Here is a 23,260-nt window from a genome sequence, read left to right as displayed (position 1 = left end):
AGGACCACATGCGCCGCCGTGAAACCCGGATGTAGTAGTTTTATCATATGCCTGAAGTAAACGTTATCTGTCAGGTTCGATTGAATGATTTTTACATATCCACCTCTTTAACTAACACTTTTAATACATTATTTACTTTAAGATTTAATAAGCGGAAACAGGCCGGAATAAAAGCCGATATCTGGTATGTTTTAGGCTTATATATTGTGCTTAGCTAAATAAATTTGGACCTAATTGTCTAAGAAGCTAATGTTTTGATGCTAAGTGTGTTATTGAAATGAACCCCTACATATATTTTTAATATGTTTGAATATAATAACATGCCTGTATAGTATTGAATGTTATAACCTGATTTAGAGGGTTGTGTCAAATTGTGTGTTAATTTTTGGTGTAGAATTTGGTCAGTCTGGTTGTACAGAAACAATAAGCTCTGTTTACTGGATTACTGTTCTTACTTATTCCAGGTTGATATGTGTAATCAGTAATCGAAGGATCAATGAGCTACAGAGGGAGCTGCGTACTACGAAGGAGAAATGGCACTTGCTACTTCCTCCTTCAAATCTCTGGCAGAAACCAGTGCAATTCTTTCTCCAACAGAACTTTCTGTTCTCAGAAAAGTCCACCACATAAACCGGTGGCTGATCAGGAGCAGACAACGTCTGCTTTGAACACCGTGACCGAGCTTGCAAAACATTGGGGACACAATACTGTTAAAACTGCTAGAGCTACTGTCAATTACTGGTGGAAAAAGTATGAAGAGTTTGTTGGCCTTGATGAGGTGCAAGATGCTCAGTCTAAGGTTGCAGAGGTAAGTTTTTTTTTTTCTTGTTAATATCACTAATAAGACCTAGTATCAACAATCCTGACAGTGTCTTGATGCTTTGTGATCAGGCTGAGAAGGCATTCATGGTGGCCAGGGGAGTGGTTCGTGAGGCTCATTTGAGTTTGGAGGCTCTTCAGGTGAAGCTTAAAGAGGTTAGAGATCGCCTGGATCGGGTATCAAGAGAGGAGGCACATTATCTTGAATTAGCAACACTGGAACACAGGTTACTTCAGGTGGGATGAGAATCAAGGCATGAGATGATAAATATATTTAGTATTTGTACTCACTGATTCTTCTTTAATGCTAACAGGAAGAACGGCGCCTGAAAATGGCTTACGAAAATGCAGAGGAAGGAGAGAGGGAAAAATTTGCACTTTTCTCCGCTGGCGTGCGTGAGAGTCATGAGAAGGAGCGGTCACGGGCAGAACGCACCAAGAACTGGTCCATCATTGGCTCAATAATGGGTGCCATTATTGGTGTCATGGGGTCCACTTATATCAACAGGGTGCGTCTCCAGGAGCTGAAAAGCTTACTCCTGGAGGCGCAGAAGGGACCAGCGAGTCTACAAGAAGCTATTAAAGTCCAAGCCGGTTCTCACAAGAGCCAGCAAGAGGAACTCCGAGGCCTCATAGACGCGCTAAAGGTAGCCGTTACTAATAGAACAGATGAGAAGCCTGTATCTGTCCCCATAGCAGCCATAGCAGATGTAATACTACCATCAAAGTCCAGCATGTCAGAAGAAGCCATTAAAGAGATGCTTCTGCACAGCCAGAGAGCTCAGTCAAACATGGAAGATCTCAGGCCACAGATGGAGCAGATCAGGCAGAGTTTAGGGAAGATGGCGACCGAGCTTCAGGCTGTGAAGAAATCCATCTTGGACCGTCCTGTGGAAAAACCGATTATTCAGACAAAAGATACGCCGCTTTTAGTATGTGAGACAGAGAGTGTCATCCAAGGACTGGACCAAACAGAGAAAAGACTGGAGGCTCAGATTAACAAGTCTACTCTATACAACACTATTCTTACTTACACAGCGTTTGCTTTATCTATGCCAGTGCTGTACATTATCTTCAAAAGTACATGACCTCAGATTTTAAAGTACTATAAGAACTGTATGTTGGTGCTTAGGAGTTAAGAATTAAAAAATTAAACATGAATTATGTTTTCTGGCATTTCTTCTAATTTACAAGACTTCTCAGAGGGCTTGGTTATCTTTGAGTATCATTACTGTAGTAAAACTATTTCCATTTTCAAATAATTAGGTTTTATAAAAATAAGTTTTTTTTTATTATCTTTATTTTTACGTATATAACCCTACTGGTTTTGCTCTAAGTATCGTAATACCTATTCATAGATTCAAGCACTATAGTATGATGTTTTGTCATAGAGGAGATGATCAAGGTACCATTTTGCTGCCTAATTATTAGCAATTGAACTAGGACAGTATCTTTTCTGAAATAGGCTTTGTAATGGTTTTCTTTTAATAATTAAATTTTATTCTATGATTTGGGTAAAATGGTTGTGTGTATTCTAAAAAACTCACCAATAAATGTCAATAAAAATAAAGGAGAAACAAGAAAACATGATCTTACTATGATTCAGTAAATTCTGATGATCCTGCTGAACTTCTGAAAAGTTTCACAGGGGTGAATGTGTTGAGGTGTTTGTACATTTTGCATAACCCGTGAGATGTTAAATGGACTCACAGAATAATGAAAAATAAGTGTATTTTTAGTACTACATTGTATGCTTATATGTTTCAAGGTAACGTGTAGGTCTGCAACAGGTTTCCAATGCTTTAGCTTAGCCACACCCTTATCCAGAGTGACTTACATTTTTATTTGAATTTATACAACTGAGCAATTGAGGGTTAAGGGCCTTGCTCAGGGGCCCAGCAGTTGCAGCTTGGTGGACCTGGGATTCGAACCCGTGACCTTCCGCCTTAACCACTTTTTACCCCGTGAGCATCCACGTTCCACTCCACCAATTCCTACATCTGCCCTGTGTGTGTGGAGTTTGTAGGTTCTCCCAATGTTTTAGGGGTTTAATTTGAATTCTCTCACTTCCAATCCTAACATACAGGCATGTACCATTGGTTGCTTTCTGTCTCTAAATCGTCTTTGTTTGTATGATTGTGCCTTGAGATGGTTTGGCACCATGTCCCCTGCTTCGTGCCCCAATTCCAATAAAAAAATATCACAACATTCTTCTTCACATACTTCAGGTATCACTATTAGCTGTGAAGAGACATGGAGATCTATTTTTGTGCCAGATGTTTCATTTTGACTTGCCAAATAAAGATAATGACCCAGTTTTACTAGAGTCTTACAGCAGGAAATTGTCAGGTCAAGTAGCTTACTGTCATTTCAACCATATATAGCTGAAGCAGTACATAGGGCTACATAAGACAACATAGAAATAAGGACTAAAGTAAAGCTGTGTTCTAGTTATTAAACAAAAGTATACACCGCTTTCTAGTTGATAACAAACAATGTCATACTGATGTAATGCAAAGCTGCTTACTGGAATAAGGGAATTTTTATACATCAAGTTGCAGCTTGGTGGACCTGGGATTTGAACCCGTGACCTTCTGATCAGTAGTCCGCCTTAACCACTTTTTACCACGTGAGCATCCACGTTCCACTCTACCAATTTCTACATCTGCCCTGTGTGTGTGGAGTTTGTAGGTTCTCCCAATGCTTTAGGGGTTTAATTTGAATTCTCTCACTTCCAATCCTAACATACAGGCATGTACCATTGGTTGCTTTCTGTCTCTAAATCGTCTTTGTTTGTATGATTGTGCCTTGAGATGGTTTAGCACCATGTCCCCTGCTTCGTGCCCCAATTCCTCTGCAGTAAGCTCCAGGCTTATTAGTACTGCATCGTGCTTCCTGCACTGCAGCGCCATCCTCAACTGAACTCAAATTCTGAAGTCGTGACGTATGAAGCGCGCGGACCAATCAGCAACCCCAGAGACTCACGCTTATTCCATATTCATGAGTTTTCGCGCGCTTTTTGGTCACATGTTTATTTCGCGGGAAATTTTTGCCTCGCCGAGAAACAGCAGTCTGAAGAGAACAGACCTGAGCAGCACACGGTATAATGGCGGTGAGTACAATATAATCATGATCACGCTCGGTAAATAAATATTATAAACGTAGGCAGAATCGAACAGTTTATTTATAAGGCTGTAGAGATAGTTATAGGAATAACTGATTTATTTTGTTACAGATATAGATACTCCTCTAGTTTTGGTTCATTCACACAGGGTTATTGTTAAACGAATAGGAGGTTTGTATTATCCATTAAAATATACTTAGAGACCACGTGGAATATTGTTTTGAGTTTAAAATTGTTGCCCATGTGAACTCATGGTTCATTACTGAAGCTTAACTGTGTAGACAGAGAGAAGTGAGTCGACAGAGAGTCGTTACTGATAGTAATAATGATCTATTTTAGTTGTACAAGCGTTCACACAGACCTGTGAATCCAGACACCTTGTGGGTTTCTGTAGCCGAAATTTATATCAAATATCTGTATGGTTTTCTTTCGTTACTGAATCGGAACTCGCTCTACTCGACTCTTTATGCGGGTTTGTTCGAAGGAATCGATTCAGTAACGCGAGTCTTTAACGACCATCCTTATCAGCATGGTGCAAGTAAATACAGTAAATACAGAATATGTTTTCTACAGTGTCAGAACAGCTTGATTATTAAAGTGTCATGAACACAAGACTTCTAATAAAGATTTATAAAGGTAGCTAATTCTGATATTTTGTCTTAGCAGCTATTGCTATAATCAGTATATCCATAGATTATGAGGTTAATCAACTCACAAATATGTTCATTAATAAGTCAACATGGACCTAATGTGTACTATGATGTAGGCTGTTTAATAAGCAGATATGTTATTGTATGCAATTAATTATTGTTAATAAGATAAATGGAGTGATCTGTGGAATGTAATTTACAGCTAAAGCCTCAGATCTAACTGGCTACATTCAGTGATGTGCTACTTGATCCATTTCTGTTTTCTTTTTGCAGGATTCCTCAGAGTCTTTCAACGTGGCCACAAGCCCGAGTCGCGGGTCACGGCGTGGTGATCTGACCTCCAGCCCAGGCAGAGACCTTCCTCCCTTTGAAGATGAGTCTGAGGGACTGCTGGGTGAAAATAGACCCGAAGATGAGGAGGAGGAAGATGGAGAGGACCTGTTTGGGAACCAGTTGGAGGGGTAACAAATGTTTTGCTTTTATATTTATGTTTTAGCATGTATGATTGGAGCGTATATTACACATGCATAAAAAACGAAATGGGATTATTATTTTTATTGTTTTTTATATTATGTACAGTATCTTAGTATTATAAAATGCATTTTGTAGCTTTTTTTAGGTTTGGCATTTTTTAGATACTGTGCTAACAACCTAAGTCTATAAATGGACAATTTTTTTCATTGTCCTCTGCAGAGAGTATCGTGCTATTCCTGAACTGGATCGCTATGAGGCCGAAGGTCTGGATGACGCAGAGGATCTGAGTGAACTGTCTCCTGGAGCTCGCGCTCGTGCCGAGGCAGCCTTGAATGAAAGGGACAAAAGATTGGGTGTGGGCCGCATGCCGAGAGAACTGCTCTATGGTGAGTTCTGTCTCTGGACAAAAATATATACAGTAAATCGGTTTTAAATATGTCTATGCATATTTGGAATATGTACCACATCCTGGTATGTGCATAATAAATTGATGTATAAACAGCCAAAAATTCAAAGTGGTCTGTTCAAAGGCAGTACTGTAAATACACAACATTGTAAGAACAGGAACTAATGCACAGCATTTGCACAGATGACAAACTACCATTTCAGTGTCTGAGACTGGAGCACTTTATTCTTGGCTGTAGCTGTATCATTAGCTAGATAACTTTGGCTTAGAAATATACTGTTGGGGGGAAAAAAAAACAAAAACGGATTGAGCAAAATGCAGTAGAAGTCATACAGTTCAAAACTACCATATAACTCTACTAGAACAGTGCACCATCATCTTATATAAGTGCACATCTTAAGAATGCAAGACTTCAGTGCTCAGGCCAAACATATGGATTCTCCTGACCTTTTTATCTTCTTCATTCAGATAGCGAAGATGAGGATGATGAGCGGCCATCGAAAAGGCGACGGCGCCAGGCAGAGCGTGCCGCAGAAGGAGCTGGTGCTGAAGGCGAGGATGAAGAGATGATTGAGAGTATTGAGAACCTGGAGGATATGAAGGGGCACTCGGTGCGGGAATGGGTATCCATGGCTGCCCCACGCTTGGAAATCTACCACCGTTTCAAGAACTTTCTACGAACGCATGTGGATGAGCACGGCCACAACGTATTCAAGGAGAGGATCAGCGACATGTGCAAAGGTAATTTATTATAATGGAGGTTTTTTTTTTTTTTTTTTTTAAATTATTATTTATTTATTTATTTATTTATTTATTTTATTAAATGGCAGCATTATTATTTTGACAGTACAGGATTTGCGACTGGCTTTGAGTGCGTTATAGCCCTCACCCTTCCTGGTCGTATGAGAGAATTTGGGGTCTCTTTTCAGTACCTTTTGTTTTTAATTACCGTTATTGTTCACTTCTAGAAAACAAAGAGAGCTTGTTGGTTAACTATGAGGAGTTGGCCTCAAGAGAGCACGTCCTGGCTTACTTTCTTCCCGAGGCACCCGCTGAGATGTTGAAGATCTTTGATGAAGCCGCGAAAGAAGTGGTACTGGCCATGTACCCCAAATATGATCGTATAGCCCATGAGATCCATGTGCGTATTGGCAACCTGCCTCTAGTAGAGGAGCTACGTTCGCTCAGGTACAGTGGCTTCTGTTGCGTGTCATTTAGAATCAGATTTATTGGCCAAGTGTGTTGACACACGCAAGGAATTTGGTTCCAGCAGTTTGTGACTCTCAAAAGTACAGACATAAATAACCCTATACTATACAAACTATACAAGAAAACAATGCAGACGATGAGATACAATATAGACAGAATGAGTTATCTTAAATGATATAAAGCCTTTTGGGGTTACAGACTGGTCGAAAGTGTCTGTGGCCACATTCTCTTATGAAATATAATCTTGGCAGAAAGTCGCTATCTAATTTAAATATTCATCAAATTGAAATTTTTCAATGGGGGGATTATCGGAGCTTGTGCGATATTGTCTGATCTCTGTTCACAAATTCTGTGATTTTAAATATTAGACAAAAGAAATAGAAGCATGGCCTGATTTCATGCAATTTTTAAAGCCTTGTGCCTTAATACAATATAAAGGTTAATTAAAAAAAAATTCAGTGTATTTATTTTTTTGTTGCTGTTTGTAGGCAGCTCCATCTGAACCAGCTGATCCGAACCAGCGGTGTGGTAACCAGCTGTACGGGAGTTCTGCCCCAGCTCGGCATGGTCAAATACAACTGTAACAAGTGTAACTTCATCCTCGGACCCTTTTTCCAATCACAGAATCAGGAAGTGAAGCCAGGCTCCTGTCCAGAATGTCAGTCTCTTGGTCCATTCGAAATCAACATGGAGCAGGTTTGTACTTGTACTTGAGCATGAGGATGACGAGCTTCCATGCTTTAAACTGATTGATTGTATGGCAACTGTGTTTGAATCACCATACACAAAATATGCTCAAGAAAGCTATGCATCAATAGTGAATAAAATTCCTCTAGCTATTAACATGATCATGTCTTGATTATGGGGGACAGGGTGGCTTAGTGGTTAGCCTCACACCTCCAGGGTTGGGGGTTCGATTCCCACCTCCACCTTGTGTGTGTGGAGTTTGCATGTTCTCCCCGTGCCTCGGGGGTTTCCTCCGGGTACTCCGGTTTCCTTCCCCGGTCCAAAGACATGCATGGTAGGTTGATTGGCATCTCTGGAAAATTGTCCGTAGTGTGTGATTGCGTGAGTGAATGAGAGCGTGTGTGTGCCCTGCGATGGGTTGGCACTCCGTCCAGGGTGTATCCTGCCTTGATGCCCAATGACGCCTGAGATAGGCACAGGCTCCCCGTGACCCGAGGTAGTTCGGATAAGCGGTAGAAGATGAATGAATGAATGTCTTGATTATGATCAAAGTCAGAAATTCTTTTAATCGCTGCTTGAGCCAATCTTGTGAAAGGCTAGGTTAAGTGTAAGCGTTCTTTCCACAGACCGTGTACCAGAACTACCAGCGCATCACCATCCAGGAGAGTCCTGGCAAAGTAGCGGCTGGCCGTCTGCCCCGGTCCAAAGACGCGATCCTTCTGGCTGACCTGGTAGACAGCTGCAAGCCTGGAGATGAAATTGTAAGTTCATTTGAAACAAACAGTTAAACTGTGGTGGTCAGTGCCCATTAAAGTACGTAATGGTTACGTGGTTTATGATGTGGAAAGGATATTAAGAAAATGACAATTTAATGTGAATTTGTTTCTTAGGAGCTGACGGGCATCTACCACAACAACTACGATGGCTCTCTGAACATGGCTAACGGCTTTCCTGTTTTTGCCACCGTCATCCTGGCCAATCACATTGTGAGGAAAGATGAGCGAGTGGCCGTGGCAGAGCTCACCGATGAGGACGTGAAGGCCATCGTGGCTCTGTCCAAGGACGAGCGTGTTGGAGAGAGGGTGAGTGAGCACAGAACCTATACTAAAATATACAGCTAGTCAACCTTGTCTACCTTGTTTCTTGCACTGTATAATGGAGGGTTTTCGGTGTGACTTTTAACTGGGTTATGTTTGATTTTTGCAGATATTCGCCAGCATCGGACCCTCCATCTACGGCCATGAAGATATCAAGAGAGGTCTGGCTCTTGCGCTGTTTGGTGGCGAGTCGAAGAATCCAGGTGGGTTATTTATAGCATTTTGTAACCTGTAAACCTGGATTTCAGCAGATACCAGACCTAATTTACCTCACAATATTCTGAAGTTCTGTTATGGAAACAGATTTTAAAACACAGTGAGGGTGTTTTATACTGTTGCATCACTGAAGAATAATGTACGTCTCTTCAGTCTTACGTTACCTGTATTTGTTATATCTTATACATGTTTACACTTTGAGAGATAATTTGAACTTTCCTATTCATGACGAAGTCTGCTGAAGCTGCCACTGAAGGCTTTCTCTTGTCATATAAAGCTCTGGTTTTGGGCCTGTATGTAATTCAGGGTATTTATTTTGATTTATCTTTTAATTTCTTACATTTAATTTGCTTTGTCTGTAGGAGGGAAGCATAAAGTACGTGGCGACATCAACGTGCTGTTGTGTGGAGATCCAGGCACAGCCAAGTCCCAGTTTCTGAAGTATGTGGAGAAGGTGGCGAGCCGTGCGGTGTTCACGACGGGACAGGGTGCCTCAGCCGTGGGTCTAACGGCCTACGTCCAGAGACACCCCGTTACCCGGGAGTGGACATTGGAGGCTGGGGCTCTGGTCCTGGCAGACAGAGGAGTCTGTCTTATTGATGAGTTCGATAAGGTGAGCCCCTTGTATAGATGGATAAATATATGTGGTGATTTTATTACAATAAGCAAAAGTTTAAATGGTCTTTGGATTCACAGTTATATAATCGTGCTGGTTTTACTTTCACCAGAAGTCCTTATCTATATAAGTCCTTATCATTCCGTACAGATTCACAAAGTCTAACATTTGCTTGTTACACAGATGAACGATCAGGACCGCACTAGTATTCATGAAGCGATGGAGCAGCAGAGTATTTCCATCTCCAAAGCCGGCATTGTAACATCCCTGCAGGCCCGATGCACCGTAATCGCTGCTTCTAACCCAATCGGTGCGTACCATAGTTTTAAGCAAGGAGTGAGTGATTGGATCACTGATCCAGTTTAACTTTATTTCTACACTTAGGACTGGTTTATGTGCTGCTTCTCAGAACATTTCATCTCACAGATCATTTCACAGATCATTTTTCAGAACAGTATGAAGTTCTCAGCTGTTATTCAGGCATTTAATAGGCAGAAAGCAGAATAGTTAAAGGTGCGGTCTCCGTTGTTTGAGAAATGCTTCAGAAAACTGAGTTGGGCCACCAAACAAAACAAAAACAAAACAAACGTGTAGCCAATGAGCAGAAAGGGGCGTGTCTTGTCAATATGGGCGGAGAGAGTGTTCAGTGCGCATGTGTGACATTAGCAGAAAGCTGTTTTAACATTAACATGGCGGATAAAATCAAAGAAAGTGAAGAATGGCTTACGATAAGGCAAGAAGTAGGACCCGTGTTAATATAGGATCAGCTTTCTAGCGCTGGAGAGATCTGAACGTCTTCTGCATATAACGGAGATAAACCTTTCACGGTACAACACACAGTACTACAAAAACACATTTGTATTACCATAGTATTACTCACTGAGTTCATTTATTGATAAAAATATACCCTCGGTCAGCTGCCCCAACAGGTTCTGCTGTAATACTTGTCTGGGTTATACTTGGGTTATACTTATCTTTTGTATGTGTGGGTGGAGCTATCAAAACAGGGGTGGGACCCATTTGGGTTGGGGGCATGTTTGTTTTGGTGATTTCAAATGTCAACATTGGCTTTCAAACAACGGAGACCCCACCTTTAAAGTGAATAGTTACACCCTGAAATCCCTTATCTTATTGATAACTTTTTTTAAATGCACACACAACTGCTACAAGACAAATTTCTGTTTGTCACTTTCTTGTTCTTATTTCTTATTATATATAAAATGGATCATATTTTCACACATCCTGCTGAGTGCTTTCACATTCAATTAGCCCTATTTGAGGTGATTCAGTGTTCGTTAATCGTTCGTAAAATCAGAAAAGATTTCAGGCAATTTTCACTCAGTCAAGTGAAAGAAAACACTTAAAGCCTGTGGGGGGAAAATGATTGAACCCTCGTCTTTGTTAGAATGCCACTGTGTGTCGATCAAGTGCAGGTTCCAGTTCAAGTTCCAGATCAAGTGCAGTTTGTTCATGATGTCATTAGCACAGAAGTTAATAATCTGGATATAACGGCTAACTTCTGACGTTGGCTGTAGTTTATTGTAAGTTAATAAATGTTTTATGGTCTTATCAGTGCGATCTTTAAAAAAAAAACAAAAACAGACCGTTCAGTCACTTTGTGTGGTTTCATAGCCATATTAGACAAAAGTAAATAGTTCATAAGTTTTGTTTGTGTATATTCAAAATCTAGCATTTTATTATGTTATAAGCTTTGTATTGTGTTCTCTCTTGCTTTAAGGTGGTCGATATGACCCGTCCCTCACATTTTCTGAGAACGTGGACCTGACAGAGCCCATCGTGTCTCGTTTTGACATCTTGTGTGTAGTAAGAGACACTGTGGATCCTGTGCAGGTGAGACACACAACACGGCTTGCTGTTCTCTTGTTTCTTTTACATGTAGGACTTTGAATATTAATTGTTTTTCTTTTTTTCCCCTTCCTTCTTTCTCTAAAGGATGAGATGCTTGCGCGCTTCGTGGTGGGCAGCCACATAAAGCATCACCCCAGCAATAAGGAAGGCGGTGTGGCCAGTCTGGAAGAGATGGTACTGCCCAACTCGTCAGACGTGCCACCCGTTCCTCAAGAGCTGCTCAGGAAGTACATCCTCTACGCCAAGGAGCGCGTGCGTCCCAAACTGAATCAGATGGACCAGGACAAGGTGGCACGCATCTACAGCGACCTCCGCAAAGAATCCATGGTTAGAGGACTTTCTTCAGAATTCTATTCAAAATGGATTTAAACATGGAGTCTGTAATTTTATGCTGCGTCAGACAGAAGAGACATTAAGAGTAGAGCTGCATGGTTAAATTCACTGAATTTAATAATAGAGTAATATCCTGGTTGTTTAAAAAAAAAACAAAAAAAAAACATTTTCTTAGGTGATCTGTGTACCTATTTGTTGAATCCTGTATTAATTTACTTTTATGCCGAATCCTAAACAGCTTTCAATTCACTGCTTATTATTTTGTAGGGTAACATAATATTGTCTGCACACTTTATAATATGTATGTATAATATATACATGCATACCTACACACACACACACACACATATATACCCGAAGACACCACTGACGGTTCCACCCTTAATTCTGAGTTGTTTAGATACCAAAGTTTCTGATTTCATCCTTAGGGACCTTTTCACTCAGTGTAGTTAGTTTGCATTTGATCTCTTGTGTTTGATCTTTTGTGTTTTAATGTAGTTCTCTCTCTCTCTCTCTCTCTCTCTCTCTCTCTCTCTCTCTGTGTGACAGGCTACTGGCAGCATCCCGATTACGGTGCGTCACATTGAATCGATGATCCGAATGGCAGAGGCTCACGCACGTATGCATCTCCGTGATTATGTACAGGAGGACGACGTCAACATGGCTATACGCGTCATGCTGGAGAGCTTTATTGACACCCAGAAGTTCAGCGTGATGAGGAGCATGAGAAAGGTGCAGAAATCTGTTCATCCGTTTTCTGACCAATTAAGGCCATGTCCACACTAATCCGGATATATTTGAAAACGGAGTTTACGTCTAAAAATGCTCCGCGTCCACATTATCATTTTCAAACGTTTTCCAAAAGTTGTACCACACTCCTCCACACTGAAATGTATGAAAACGCTTACATCTCCCTACTGCGCATGAGTAAAGCTTCAATCTGCGTCATTTCCGCTAGGCGTTTATTTACTTTCGACTGCATCACATGACTAAAAATGCGTCATAGTATTCAAAAGCCTCCGTCTTCACAGTCCACACTAAGACGCGAAGACGGCGTTTTCAAATTTATCCGCTTTGGAAAGCGTCTTCCAACAGCTACGTTTTCGTTGACTTAAAACACTGTCTCAGTGTGGACGAAAGGCCAAAACGGAGAGAAAAATATACGTTTTCAAACGAAAACGTATTAGTGTGGACATGGCCTAAAATATAGCTTCCTACTGATACGGTGGATTATGTGCCAATGTATGGTCATGATTAGGAATAAATTTAGTAGTAAGAATGTGTGAAAGAAATGAGCTTAGGGCACCTTTTTAATACCCTTCTACCCTTAACTGCATTCTGGCAAATTTCTGGCTTAAAAACAAAAAGCTAGCAAAGAGGTGACTTTCCCAGAAATCCAATTTGTATTTGAACCAAAATGACCTTTTGATGATCAAATAGATCATTGTGCATTGTTTTGCTGTTTAGAATTCATGCTTAAACAGGGTTCCCACATGTCCTGGAAAATTAATGACCAATGTTCCAGTCCTGTTCTTGTTGTCCTGGAAATTATTATTTTTAAATGTTCTTGATCCTTTAAAGAACAGTTTACAACTGGTCGAAACAATTAACGTTAGTAACAGAAAGCGCTCTGTTCAGGGACGCTGAGTTTTGACGGGTTTTTGTTATGCTGTTTAATCTCGCTGTGACGGATGACGCAGTCTTGTGTTGGCGGTTTCAGGTGCTAGGAATGGTTTAAGTGCTCGAATGTTTTCAGCAAATGGTGACGGGTCAGCAGGTTATATTAACCTTGTTAATCTGAATATCATGTGCAAGGGGAATGCACAGCAAACTAAAGCATGCATGACGGCATTGGCCTGAGAAAGGAAAGGGTATTAATATGTGCTGTCTTTTTATTTTATAAATGTTGAAATTTCATTCACATGACAAATTGTCTTTAAAAGTATAGTTAAGTAACAGCCATAAACTGTATGTTGTCTTTAAGACTTCTGGAGAGAAGAACATATTACTTTAGGCCGTGAATCTGTGAGCCTTGTATTTTTTTTTTGCTAAATTTGAAATGTCCTGGAAAAGTCCTGGAAAATGATCTCTGAAAAAGAGTGGGAACCCTGACTGACACATCTGAGGTATACACATAATTTTCAGTGAAATACATTACATTTAGAAAAACAGCAGTGGAAAATGAAATACAGTTTAAATGATCTCTGAAAAAGAGTGGGAACCCTGATAAATCTACCACAAAGTTCTGCCTTCTGCTGACTATGGGAACAAAATTTCTATCAATATGATAGACAAGTGTCTCTTGCTGCTAGGATCAACCTTGGGCCACAAACCAGTCAGTGTAAGAGCACTTGCGTTTTTACCCTGGGGTTTGTCCGGTCAGCAGAGTGAAGTCAGCGTTCTTGCATTTAAATGCATGTCAATACGTTGCTTGTTTGCTTTTTCACCCGTTCAGCACTGGCATAATGTGCAGTCGATAAAAGCAGTTTGGCGCTAGAGGTTAAACGTTTTAAAGCAGGGTTCCTCGAGGTGCTTTATTCTTTTTTTTTTTTTTTTTGTGAATTCTTTACTGCCAAAAGGGGCAGTAGCCATTTTATAATGCAGAATAAAAATGTCCGTGTTTAATTCTGTTGTAACCCTAAATACAGCAACACAAGTCATAAGATTCCTATATTATATTACTGATTCCATTATTTCTCTTTTCCAAATTCTTGCTTTTTTGTTTTTGTTTTGGGGTTTACTGACTGGTGTCTGTTATCTTCCAGACGTTCGCACGCTACCTGGCTTTCAGGCGAGACAACAACGAGCTGCTGCTGTTTATCCTGAAGCAACTGGTGGCCGAGCAGGTGTCCTACCAGCGCAACCGCTACGGAGTGCAGCAAGACGTGATCGAGATCCCAGAGAAAGACCTGGTGGACAAGGTAACTGACAGGACGACGTGTTCTACCGCTGAATAATATGCGGTTATGTCATGTGATCATGTTACATGTCGTATTACACGTTACATTTTTCTGATGTAGAATATAAAGGCAGTTTTTGATGTGTTTAGGACAAATCCTATATTTATTAGATAATTCAACGGGCTAGTGAAAGCTACCCTGTACCATGTATTTGGTCGTCATTATCTTTACTAAGTGAAGCATTTCCCTTCATAGGCTCGACAGATCAACATCCACAGCTTGTCTGCGTTTTATGACAGCGACTTGTTCCACTCTAACAAGTTCTCCCATGATGCAAAGAAGAAGCTGATCATGCAGCAGTTTTAAGTCACGTGCTGCATACGGATTGTATTTGAAAAATCTTGTGGACGTGTAAATATGTTCCTGTGGATCGTCACACGGTGTGGAAATGGAGTTCTGATATGGACAGAGTTATTTGATCGTTCAGAGAGATGTCGCGCTTCGATCTTCATCGTTTTTGCTTTCGCTTTCGCTTGTTAGCAAACAGATGGTATGGTTGTTTTTTTTTTTTTTGTTTTTTTTTTTGTTTTGTGTATTTTCTATTGTCAAATGCAGAAATGTCCTGGATGTGTAGAATTGGTTATTGTGAAAAGATGTGTACCATATTCTAAAATAAAACGTTCCCTTGCCCTGAAATAATTTGGAGTAAATCGTCCTGTGATTTGCTATGACAGACTTTATAGCATGTTATGTGCCAGATGGATTTTTCTAGATTCCAGATTTTTCTCTTGCTTTTAACAAATGTTCAGATTTGGGTTGAATTCTGGGTAATTCATTCTCCTGGTGATTTTTAATTGTTGCTAATGCAGTTTAAAGGTTAAACCGATTCTTAATTATTAATACTGTCCCCAAGTACACACAACACACTGTTGGATTGCAATCTTTGTTCACCAAATGTTGTCAAGATCTTTATCTAAAGATATATTGGGCTTTATTGGCCACAGTACATCCTAATAGAAGAATCTATTACAGAAACATTAATAGTTGCAGCTCTAAAACAAAAGCTAGTGTTGCTGAACTACAGCCAGTGTTTTACAAGTTCTTCTTTCTTTTGTTTATATACTTTTCTGGCTCAGACTGTAGTCTAGCCCAGTACACACACCCTGATTTAGCAAGAGTGAGGATCAATCCGTAGCAAAAGAAGTGTCTCTCAATCAGCTATCTACTTTAACAGCCCAAGGACTGATCAGGGAGTTGGCTGTTTTAAGGTCTTTCTCAACTGCAAAATCCTCCCGGTGTACTGGAACGTTCACTCTCTAACACACCACAGGGAGCATCGATGCTCACCATGTTCCCTTAATGGGCCTGATTCTGTCTGAAGCCTCTCAGCTTGGAAACGATGGCAAACAAACTCTGAGATTTTTTTTTTTTTAAATCAGCTACGTAGAAAAAAGTAAGATATTGTTCCTGCTTGTTGATAAAGGTCAAAGCTGATGATTTACAATATGAGTATGTAGACATGTCACTGGGATTTGAGTCCTTGATATTGCGTAAACTTGTGTATACAATATACTGATCACCAGCTAGGAAGCTTATCGAGGTGCACTCAAATTTATTAAGATCACTAAGCATGTTTGTTTAAGTGCCCTTGATAACGAATGTTAACGGCTTTAGAGTTTTTAAAACGGTTGAATCCGTGAACTGGGATTCTAAATGAGATGAAAAATTCCTACCTGCTCGGACAGTAACGGGCTACAATCATTCAGGATTCTGTTACAACAATGTTTTTAAATATTTTAATATATTATATGTTGATTAATTCTGTTAGTTTTATTGATTGCTTTATTAGCAAAAAAAGCTGAGTGCATGGTTAGTGTTTTCTTTTCCATGGGTTGAAAAAGTACTGCGATTATACAAGTGGTGTCTTAAAACTTTATAAATACCTACATGTAAGAAGAAATTCAGCAGATGAATGTGAACAGTACGTAGAAAATATAAGTAAAGTTTTTTTCTCCTTTTCCATGAGACTCAATGTAAAATACCCCAAAGTAATATGTATTTAAGAACAATAATAATAATAATAATAAGTAATATTAAGTATGCAAGTAACAAAATTAAATTTATTTTCAAATCCTGAATTTTTTTTCCACCTTCTTCTGTCCTACAGTACATCACTTCAGAGCATGTTACAATTGACAGGTTTTGGGCTAAATTCATTCATTCATTCATTCATTTTCTACTGCTTATCTGAACTACCTCGGGTCACGGGGCGTCATCGGGCATCGAGGCAGGATACACCCTGGACGGAGTGCCAACCCATCGCAGGGCACACACACACTCATTCACTCACGCAATCACACACTACGGACAATTTTCCAGAGATGCCAATCAACCTACCATGCATGTCTTTGGACCGGGGAAGGAAACCGGAGTACCCGGAGGAAACCCCCGAGCCACGGGGAGAACATGCAAACTCCACACACACAACCCTGGAGGTGTGAGGCGAACGTGCTAACCACTAAGCCACCGTGCCCCCTTTGGGCTAAATTGTAATGTTTTATTTATAATTTGTGACTTATTGAGCAGGTATTAATTTTATTTGGTCTGTTCTAGGCTTTTTAAGCAACTAAAGAAAAGTATAGTGGTGGAATTATGAGGTTTCCTCAATGTAGACAACATAGTAGAATAAATACATTGGATATAAAAATATGCTAAAGTAGTTGTTCTGATGTAAAAGTTTTGAAGCTACTAGAAATCATATCAGATCTTTTTAACCTGTTACAAAAGTATGCACACTATTTTATAATGGGGTATGTGATCAGAATGAATCAGTCAGATTTAGACTCGTGTATCTATTATTTTTGACTAACCCCAAATCAAGATCAACTGTTTCAACAGGCGGCTGAAGTTGTTGTCTGGAAGGAGCTTATAAAGCATGTACTGGATTTCACTGCTGAAAGGTACTGATCAGGAGAGGGATACAAAACAATTTACAAATCATTAGATAAAGCATGGAACATTGTAAAGGATATCAGAAAGTAGACAAATTTGGCATCACTGTGGCATCACCTCCAAAATTGCCCCCAAATTAACAAGACTAAGACATCATGGAGCAACATGAATGTAGGTAGATGAATGTCTAGCAAGTTCTGGTCTCACTGCATTTGACAACAATCTCATTCTTCACATGTCACATGAGCTATGGGGAAGGGTGTCTAGCCTGGTGGTGGTGGTGATGGCAGTGGTGTTGTCAGCATCAATCTTCAGGGCTGCTTCTCTCTCACTCTTCCAATTTATATCCATGTCTATAGCACCATTACATCAAACTGTTTACTTGCTGTTTTGCACACTGTTTTTGCTCTTTGCACATGCTGTCTCACATTTCAGTCGATTGCTGTTTTGCACAATGCTTTACATTACCTCATGTAACTGCTGCTATAATACTAATACTTTATTCTAGTATTTCTGCACACATAATATTGATTGAACTTACAGTATTTACACTGGTCTGCACTGTTTTTGTGTATTGTCTTTTATGTATTGTCTTTTATTTTTTGTCCTGCACTGTCTTTCTGTCTTTTGTCCTGCACTGTCTTTCTGTCTTCCTGTCTTTTGTCCTGCATGGTCTTTCTGTCTTCTTGTCTTTTGTCCTGCACTGTCTTTCTGTCTTCTTGTCTTTTGTCCTGCACTGTCTTTCTGTCTTCTTGTCTTTTGCCCTGCACTGTCTTTCTGTCTTTTGCCCTGCACTGTCTTTCAGTCTTTTGTCCTGCACTGCCTTTTATCCTGCACTGTCTTTCTGTCTTTTGCCCTGCACTGTCTTTCTGTCTTTTGCCCTGCACTGTCTTTCAGTCTTTTGTCCTGCACTGTCTTTTGTCCTGCACTGTCTTTTGTCCTGCACTGTCTTTCTGTCTTTTGTCCTGCACTGTCTTTCTGTCTTTTATCCTGCACTCTTTCTGTCTTGTCTGTCTTGTCCTGCAGTGTCTTTTGTCCTGCACTGTCTTGTTTGTCTTGTCCTGCACTGTTTGCACCAGGTTGCACAGATGCACTTTATGTATCTAGGACTAACTTACTAAGTCCTTATAGCTCTGTCTTTGTTTTATGTAGCACCCTGGTCTCATTTCACTGTGTACTACAACAGCTATATATGGTTCACATGACAATAAAAGCTACTTGACTCTTTAGCTGGAGCCCTAGTAATAATAGGGGGAATCATGGATATCAGACTATTTTGGTAAGAAATCTGCATGAAAATGAATGTGCTCTTATGACAACCCTTAGCACAAATACAGGCCAGCAAAGGAATGGCTTCAGAATAAGAAGCTAATAGTTTTGGACTAGTCCAGTCAGAGACTTAAAAAAACCAAAAAAAACCCAATAAAAACTGAAATTAGAAGCAAAAGGTGCTTTAACAAGGTATGAGTTAAGGGGCGCACGTGTGGTTTAATAACACGTTTATTATTACTTATTTACTTATTACTTATTACTTATACATTTCTGATGGTTGCTGTAAATGATCTTAAAGATGTTCTACATTGATCATGAAAAAAAATTCCTTTTTTCATCAAGTAGTTAAGAATTTCTAAGTACGTGTCCATATAGTGCAATGCGGGCTCGTAAAGCTATCTCAATATTGATGAACATTCCGATTCACTTCTCGGAATCGATTCTTTCGAACAAAGCGGTTTGAACAAACGCGAATGAATTGAATTCCGTTCGATTCGTCTGATTCATAACTAAAAGGAAATATCATAGGCGACGTTTGAAAAAAAAAAAATTAAACCTACACTCAAGTTGTGTAATTAACGTTATATGTGCGTCTAAAAAAAGAAATATAATATAAAAATAATATAGAATAATACACCATATAACCGTGTAATGTTTTTTTTCTTTTTTAGCATCGTACAGATAGGTACTTTAACACAGTGGAAGAAAAAAAAAAAAAAAAAAATATATATATATATATATATATATATATATATATATATATATATATATATATATATATATATATATATATATATAAAGCAAACAAACGAAAGCAAACGGCACGTTGTAATTTCTAAAGAGTCGGTTCATCTCGCGAGTCGATTCTTTGAATCTTTGGCCAGCACTACTCACGCGCACTTCTCACAACATTAGAGCGTCGAAGGAGGGGCAAATCATCCAGAATATACCCCCTGTACTTAAGCATACCAGCCGCAGGCTTTGGAGCAATCCAGAATTTTCACAAGTCTTGATAGATGCGAGTGTGTTTTTTGTGAAATCTTTGCGCAGTCATGCTTTTGCACATCGAGGTCACTGGGATGCTGCAGACGCTCCTTTAATCTTCATCCCGCACCTTCAGATGCACAGCATGTCCCTTAGTGCTGTGCTTTTAGTGCATTAGGAAAGCACCAGCGTATCAAAGGATATCTTTCTAAATCTCTCTCTGATTGTGCATCCGGTGTTGTGTGCGCAATCATGCCTGCTCCTCCTCTTCATCACCTCATCATAGGTAAGATCAAACAATCTGATACAGATTTTTCTGCTTTGATCCTTTGCTATGGCTTTTACAAGTTTCACTTTGAAATTTGAATCTTATACAGATCATTATGCTTGGATAATATCTATCACCAAAATGCAGGTTGTGCTTTTCTTAGTCTACATATATACACATAGCCAATGTAGGTATATACATCCAAATCAATCTCATAAATATGCCTTCAATGAGAAGGAATTGTTATATTCTAATATATATTTTATGCAACCTTTTTTGTTACAGTGACTGTAAAATACATTGGAAGATATTTTATTTGTACATCTTTTACTCTAAGAAATAAATGGTACTAAACTGTAGCTTTTCTTCACTCTGGGAAGGCACCATTTCTGGTACATAGGTTATAACTTTAATATATATCCTTTCCCTGGAAATGTGGATATATTTTATTTCATGGTATTTCATTTTCAGTAAATCAAGCATGACATGCAACTTTCTAGGTATAAGATAGTGTACATAGGCCTACTAAAGGTACAATAGATCTGCCCTTCAGGGTGCCATCCAAGCGGGTAAATATTAGTAGGCTTTTTTTCTGTCTGATAGTGTGCTGACAAAAAAATGGTGGATTTGTGACAGTTTTGCTGTTATTTACCTTAAGGTAAAGTCTGTTGCCTTTGCATCTCTTGAATGCACCACCCCATTGTCAAGGTACAGGATAGTATGTTTTTTTTTGTTTTGGAAAGAGTTTAAGAAACTATTACTCAGGGATGCAAAAAAATTCTCAGATTTGTTTTTGAGTCCGAAGACTTGGCTGACGTTATTCACAGACTGCATTGGTCAAAAGCCATGCTGTGTTTTGGCTGCTCTGGCAAACATTCCAACAAAACAATCGGACTGTTGGTAAAACAGAAAACTGCCTGCCTGTCTGTCTCTGTGCAATGCTATGCTGCACATCTTACCTTCAACCTGATATGAGTCATCTTTATGCTGTTCACGAGCAGAAAAAGAAGAATATCTGTTTTTCCTTATTTTTAAAGAAAGTATTAGAATTTATAAGTATTAGAGTATAACTGTGAATAATAAAGGAATATTTAGCCGCTTTACCGGGCAAAAAAACCCAAAACAAAACATCAATCTCACCAATGTAATCCTGGTAGACGTTTTTGTGGCTCGCTACCAAGAGGTGCCAGTCGTCCTGTAGCCTTATCCACTACTTTGTTCATTCATTAATGTTTATGACCACTGCAGAAAGCTCATAGCCTGGACCAGAGACTATAAATCTCCATCCTCCACCTACACACTGCTGCTGCAAAGTCAGCCTGAGATCATGGTGCAGGCAGACAACTAATTCAGGTCCGATGCAATCAGCATTTTTGTGTACAGTAATTTGGGTCCAAAATGGGAGACACCCAGCAAAAATGAAATGCATTGTGGGATGCTTTCTTGAATAAAGACCCACAAAACCCAAAACCTTCAGAAGTAAGAGTATTAACCTTTCCTTTGTTTCTGCGGTGGTAAACAAAATAAAATAAAATAAAATAAAATAATAATAAGCACTGCAATATGCAGTGGAACAGTTTGGTATCATTATATCTGAGTTGGAACCATAGTGTTAAGCAAATTTAACGTAATTTATTTTAACGTCAAAAAGCATTGCCAAGCTAACATTCATGTTTTGTTGGTTTGTTTGTGTTTTATAAAAGTTTGTTGAAATTTCATCCACATTACAGCAATATCAAACTTTCAGAGGCAGGGTTTACTTGCTGTAAGTACAATAGTGATTCGCAATTTAGCTACCCAATTAATTTTTCTAGGTTACAGTAAATAGTACAACATCCTAAACCATCAGCAACGATTTTAATATTCTATTGCTTATTAATTACATTAGCTGTATAGCGCTAGCACAAAACATAAGAAGCACCATTCAACACTACACAATTCATACCTGATTAACTACAGTGAAAATTTGTATCAATTTTTCACCAAAATATAAAGTGCTTTGTTTTACTTAACCAAGTCTGTAGTCTGGTATAAACAAAGCCCTGAAACCACATCTTGACTTAATTCTTTTGTTAATGTAAATGTAAATTGCTAAACAATATGCTACTCAGCAAATTCTGGCGTAATTATTTATTAATATTTATTACTATTTAACTCTTTTCTGGGAGTTGATATTTTAGTTCTTTTCAGGAGTTAAAACTAAACTCCTGTGGAGTTGAAATTCTACTAACATATAGAATAAAATTGACCTCCTAACTAGGGTTTTTTTTTTTTTTTTAAATAATAACCCTTTCATGGTCTTAAAAAATCAAAACACTAAAATGCTTTCAGGCCAAAATAATTACAAAAATAACAAACCCACAAATACAATTACAGCATTTGGTAGAAACCATCATCCAGAGTGACTTACATTTACACAACTGACCAACTGAGGTTTAAGGGCCTTACTTAGGGGCCCAGAATAGGCAGCTTGGTGGACCTGGGATTCAAACTAACAACAAAGATTAGTAGTGCAATGCCTTAAACACTGAGCTACTACTTCCAAACAAGAGCTGTATTCTCTGAAAATCCCTCACAGCATAAAATTGTTTATTAAAGTAAACTTTTTCCCTTTTGAATTAAACTTTTACCCTCCTCACAACAAAGTCCAAGATAACGGAGCCGGGCAGAGGAAAGATGAACACCAAAATATTTAGAGCAACTTTAAACACTGGCTGTAGTCTAAGTCAGAAAGTGACCAAACTTGGCAAAGTTTATATCTAACTCCAGAATATTGAACTCCAGTTTGCTGTGTAGGTTCAGTGTTATCACTATTTTCAGTGCAGCTTAGTATAGTATACTACTAATCTAGTATGACTATAAAGAGAGTATGTCACAAATGCAGAATGCACATTTGACCCTATCCATAAGCATACCTTCACCCCTGGTGCAAGAGTAGAATGTAAAAATCGTCTCAGCTGTCATGCAGAAGAAACAGGTGGAGAACAGACATGTTGTGTCTGGCATGAAATTAAAGCCAGCTTCTAAAAGGCTCCACTGCATGTGCCACTTTCATTCAGGCAAACATAGTCAGGGATTACAAAAAGAAAGGAGACTTTGTGCTACTGTGAGCTTCTTTATAGAAAATCTCCAGAGCTAGGATCTTGGACCCAGGATTAACCTTAATCTCATGCTAAACATTTGATGGAAAATCGGTGGCTTTTGGTCCAGGGACAGGCTTAAACTGGGACGGAGAACCCGGCTTTCATTTAATCCAGATTAAATTAAACCTAACTGCTTTACTTTGTTCTATTTGGTATTAAGGCTTATGTAAAGAAACCACTTTATTATGAGATTCAATCAATAATAATTGCATGCTGTTCATCATGCAATTATTGAATAAAT

At 39.1% G+C, this 23,260-nt stretch overlaps 3 protein-coding genes across 3 annotated transcripts in view; all 3 read left to right on the top strand.

Annotated features, from left to right (window-relative positions):
- Positions 1-50: 50 nt before the first annotated feature.
- On the top strand, positions 51-1,980 carry ccdc51 (coiled-coil domain containing 51). The gene is made up of 4 exons (XM_060858024.1): positions 51-184; positions 465-808; positions 892-1,056; positions 1,134-1,980. The coding sequence occupies exons 2-4, from the start codon at positions 497-499 to the stop codon at positions 1,905-1,907; spliced, it is 1,251 nt and encodes a 416-aa protein (XP_060714007.1). The 5' UTR covers positions 51-184; positions 465-496; the 3' UTR covers positions 1,908-1,980.
- A 1,865-nt stretch (positions 1,981-3,845) lies between these two features.
- Positions 3,846-15,099, top strand: mcm2 (minichromosome maintenance complex component 2). Its single transcript, XM_060858493.1, has 16 exons — positions 3,846-3,931; positions 4,867-5,054; positions 5,287-5,453; positions 5,942-6,214; positions 6,442-6,661; positions 7,171-7,378; positions 7,996-8,130; positions 8,260-8,451; positions 8,576-8,669; positions 9,045-9,295; positions 9,482-9,608; positions 11,037-11,149; positions 11,252-11,494; positions 12,050-12,232; positions 14,266-14,421; positions 14,656-15,099. The coding sequence occupies exons 1-16, from the start codon at positions 3,926-3,928 to the stop codon at positions 14,764-14,766; spliced, it is 2,667 nt and encodes an 888-aa protein (XP_060714476.1). The 5' UTR covers positions 3,846-3,925; the 3' UTR covers positions 14,767-15,099.
- A 4,416-nt stretch (positions 15,100-19,515) lies between these two features.
- Positions 19,516-23,260, top strand: part of podxl2 (podocalyxin-like 2) — a 29,909-nt gene continuing 26,164 nt past the window's right edge. Inside the window, exon 1 of the mRNA XM_060858731.1 lies at positions 19,516-19,894. Within this exon, the coding sequence (XP_060714714.1) occupies positions 19,861-19,894 (34 nt within the window). The 5' untranslated portion in view covers positions 19,516-19,860. The remainder of the gene's footprint in view (positions 19,895-23,260) is intronic.

This window comes from Tachysurus vachellii, chromosome 22 (genome assembly GCF_030014155.1).
Source record: "Tachysurus vachellii isolate PV-2020 chromosome 22, HZAU_Pvac_v1, whole genome shotgun sequence".
Taxonomy (NCBI): Eukaryota; Metazoa; Chordata; class Actinopteri; order Siluriformes; family Bagridae; genus Tachysurus; species Tachysurus vachellii.
The sequence above is the reverse complement of the archived record's forward strand: the minus strand, read 5'-3'. Positions and strand labels throughout refer to the sequence as shown.

What these genes read in the sequence shown, in the direction of transcription:
- ccdc51 (XM_060858024.1), top strand. Translation starts at nt 497, where the DNA reads ATGAGCTACAGAGGGAGCTGCGTACTACGAAGGAGAAATGGCACTTGC. An exon ending in CTCAGTCTAAGGTTGCAGAG is followed by an intron (nt 809 to 891) that starts GTAAGTTTTTTT and finishes CTTTGTGATCAG; the next exon opens with GCTGAGAAGGCATTCATGGT. An exon ending in TGGAACACAGGTTACTTCAG is followed by an intron (nt 1,057 to 1,133) that starts GTGGGATGAGAA and finishes TAATGCTAACAG; the next exon opens with GAAGAACGGCGCCTGAAAAT.
- mcm2 (XM_060858493.1), top strand. An exon ending in ACCTCCGCAAAGAATCCATG is followed by an intron (nt 11,495 to 12,049) that starts GTTAGAGGACTT and finishes TCTGTGTGACAG; the next exon opens with GCTACTGGCAGCATCCCGAT. An exon ending in TGATGAGGAGCATGAGAAAG is followed by an intron (nt 12,233 to 14,265) that starts GTGCAGAAATCT and finishes GTTATCTTCCAG; the next exon opens with ACGTTCGCACGCTACCTGGC.